The sequence below is a fragment of the Chenopodium album genome, chromosome 10, assembly GCF_948465745.1.
Source record: "Chenopodium album chromosome 10, dcCheAlbu1.1, whole genome shotgun sequence".
Taxonomy (NCBI): Eukaryota; Viridiplantae; Streptophyta; class Magnoliopsida; order Caryophyllales; family Amaranthaceae; genus Chenopodium; species Chenopodium album.
Window position 1 is genome coordinate 10,894,916 of NC_137843.1, and position 2,258 is coordinate 10,897,173.

Consider the following 2,258-nt stretch of genomic DNA (forward strand, 5'->3'; position numbering starts at 1 on the left):
AGAATGCTGATACTTCCTAAGAACTAGAGAAATTCCCAAATTGAATTTCAGATAATTAGAGGCATTCTCGGCTAATCATAAACCTTAATCTCTATTCATAGCCATAGCGTTCGAATCCTACCATTTGAAACAGGGCTTAATTATATTAGAATTACAGGAATTTTCTAGCATGAACATGAAATTAAGCAGGTATTATCTGAATCGTTTTGTACAGAACACAGTGTCTTTTTGTATCATTTGTAAATGTTCCTGCTTTTCTGTTGTAATATCAAATTAATAAACAAAAACATAGCATTGATAAAATGGGTTCATCATACATCATAATCAGCCAAAATTCCCAAACAAAATTACTCCTAAACAAATTTAAAAACCACAGTTTAATCCCAACATTGAAATAAACAAAAAAGCATAAAAAATTACTCTGCTTGATAAATCTGTATTTCTCTAGAACCTGAGTTTGGAGAAAAACCAACGATTCTTCCCAGTCTTAAACCTTTCCTCAAACCTAGCCTTAGTCTCTTTAGCAGCAGTAACCTTCTTATCCTTGGACTGAAGAACATCAGCAGAAACAACATCCTTAAGATCAACATCAAGAGTGTAACGAGTAGGCATTATGTGATTGTAATTCACTACTTTCACGAAGCATTTCACCCTCGATTTCTTCGCCTGCTTCTTCGCGGAGTCCTTGCGAATCACCTTCTTCGGATACTTGTTGATGCCGGCGACTAGGCAGTGTCCGTAACGGCGCTCCCGGCTTCCTTCGTCGAAGTTGCGCACGATCACGGCCTTGCGACCTGCGTATCGCCCTTGAAGGAGGATTACGGCTTTTCCTGTTTTCAGAAACTTCACCATTTTTAGGGTTTTTTTTCGCTCTCTCTCTCCTCTGGAAAGGGGCTGAGTTCTGATTATAGGCAGAGGAGAAATAGAGGTTTGAGAAATGGGGTTGGTTTAGGGTTCGGTGTCGAATAATAATGGGCTGGGCTACATTATGATTAACGGGCTTGGAAAACTTAACATAATGTAGAATACGAGGGTCGTTAAATATCGTCCTTAAATATTTAACTAAAGCCCGCAAAGTAAAATAAAATTATGTACTTATCCTTATAATAATGATTATAAAAATAATTAATTTAATCTCAATTTTACACTATTATCGTACACAAAAATTTTAACCGTTCTCTCTAGTGGTCAACGACTACCAACGCTCATCGATCAACCACCAACTACTGTGATTTTTAAAATTGAACAAATTTTTTAAATTTTGCAAAAATAAATTAGTATAAATCTAAAATACAAACAAAGTAACGAAGTTGTGATTTTTTTTTTTTCAACAAAAACAAACAATAATAATAAAGAACAGTGAAATATCAGAAAAACAAATTTAAAAAAAAAAAAGTAAAACAAAGGCAACCGCTCGGTTTTTTCGAACAACCTAGGCTCAAATGCCTAGTTCGTTTGAATAACCGGATGATTGTTCGAAAAATATGGGCGTTTCACCTCAAACGCTCAAACTTTTCGAACTAGGCATTTGCGTCAATGTTATTTGAAAAAAAAGGGTGGTTGCCTTCGATTGCAGAAAAGAAGAAGAAGAAGAAAAAACTAACCTTATCTCCGGCGACTGGCTTCCCCTTGTCCTTCCTCGTCATTACCGCGACTATGGAGATCCAGAAACCGGAGGTAAAAGGAGTGGTGGTTGGTGAATAAAAGAGGAGGTGGTGGTGGAGGTAGTGGTGCGTGGGTGGTAAAAGGAGGTGGTGGTGGTAGTTTAGAGAGAGAGAGAATTATTTTTAAGAGAGAGAAGAGGGAGTGAGGATTTGGGGGTAATTTTTTTTTTACATAAGGGTAAGTACGTAATTTTATTTTAATTTGCGGGCGTTAGTTAGATATTCGAGGGCGATATTTAGCTTTCCACAATACTGGTAAATGGAAACAATTAGCTACAATGTGCCCTAAGTTTTAGGACATGTTTGAGGCACTAAAGTTAGTGGAGAATGGTGGCGTTGATATGCAGCAGTAGTGGCGTAAGTGGAGGGGGTAATGGTGTTTTCTTCAAGTCAAGTTTTTCTATTATGGAAAAACTTCACCCTTGCTCAAACATATTTTCTATCTTCTTTGTTTTCTAAAAAAGTCAAGAGTCGCACTCCACTTAAGTTGTTAACTTTCTTAATTACTTTCATTAGAGTATGTTATTTCACGAGTTGTAATTGGGGAGTGGGAGTTTGAGTGAACTCTAAGAGAAGTGAGAAGAGAAAGAGTGA

General features: G+C 36.8%; 1 protein-coding gene across 1 annotated transcript; it reads right to left on the reverse strand.

Annotated features, from left to right (window-relative positions):
• Positions 1 to 273: 273 nt before the first annotated feature.
• Positions 274 to 917, reverse strand: LOC145563522 (large ribosomal subunit protein eL27y-like). The gene has a single exon (XM_081623969.1). The coding sequence runs from the start codon at positions 850 to 852 to the stop codon at positions 445 to 447; it is 408 nt and encodes a 135-aa protein (XP_081480095.1). The 5' UTR covers positions 853 to 917; the 3' UTR covers positions 274 to 444.
• Between the last annotated feature and the right edge of the window lie 1,341 nt (positions 918 to 2,258).

Coding starts and splice junctions, on each gene's coding strand:
- LOC145563522 (XM_081623969.1), bottom strand. CDS start 852: ATGGTGAAGTTTCTGAAAACAGGAAAAGCCGTAATCCTCCTTCAAGGG.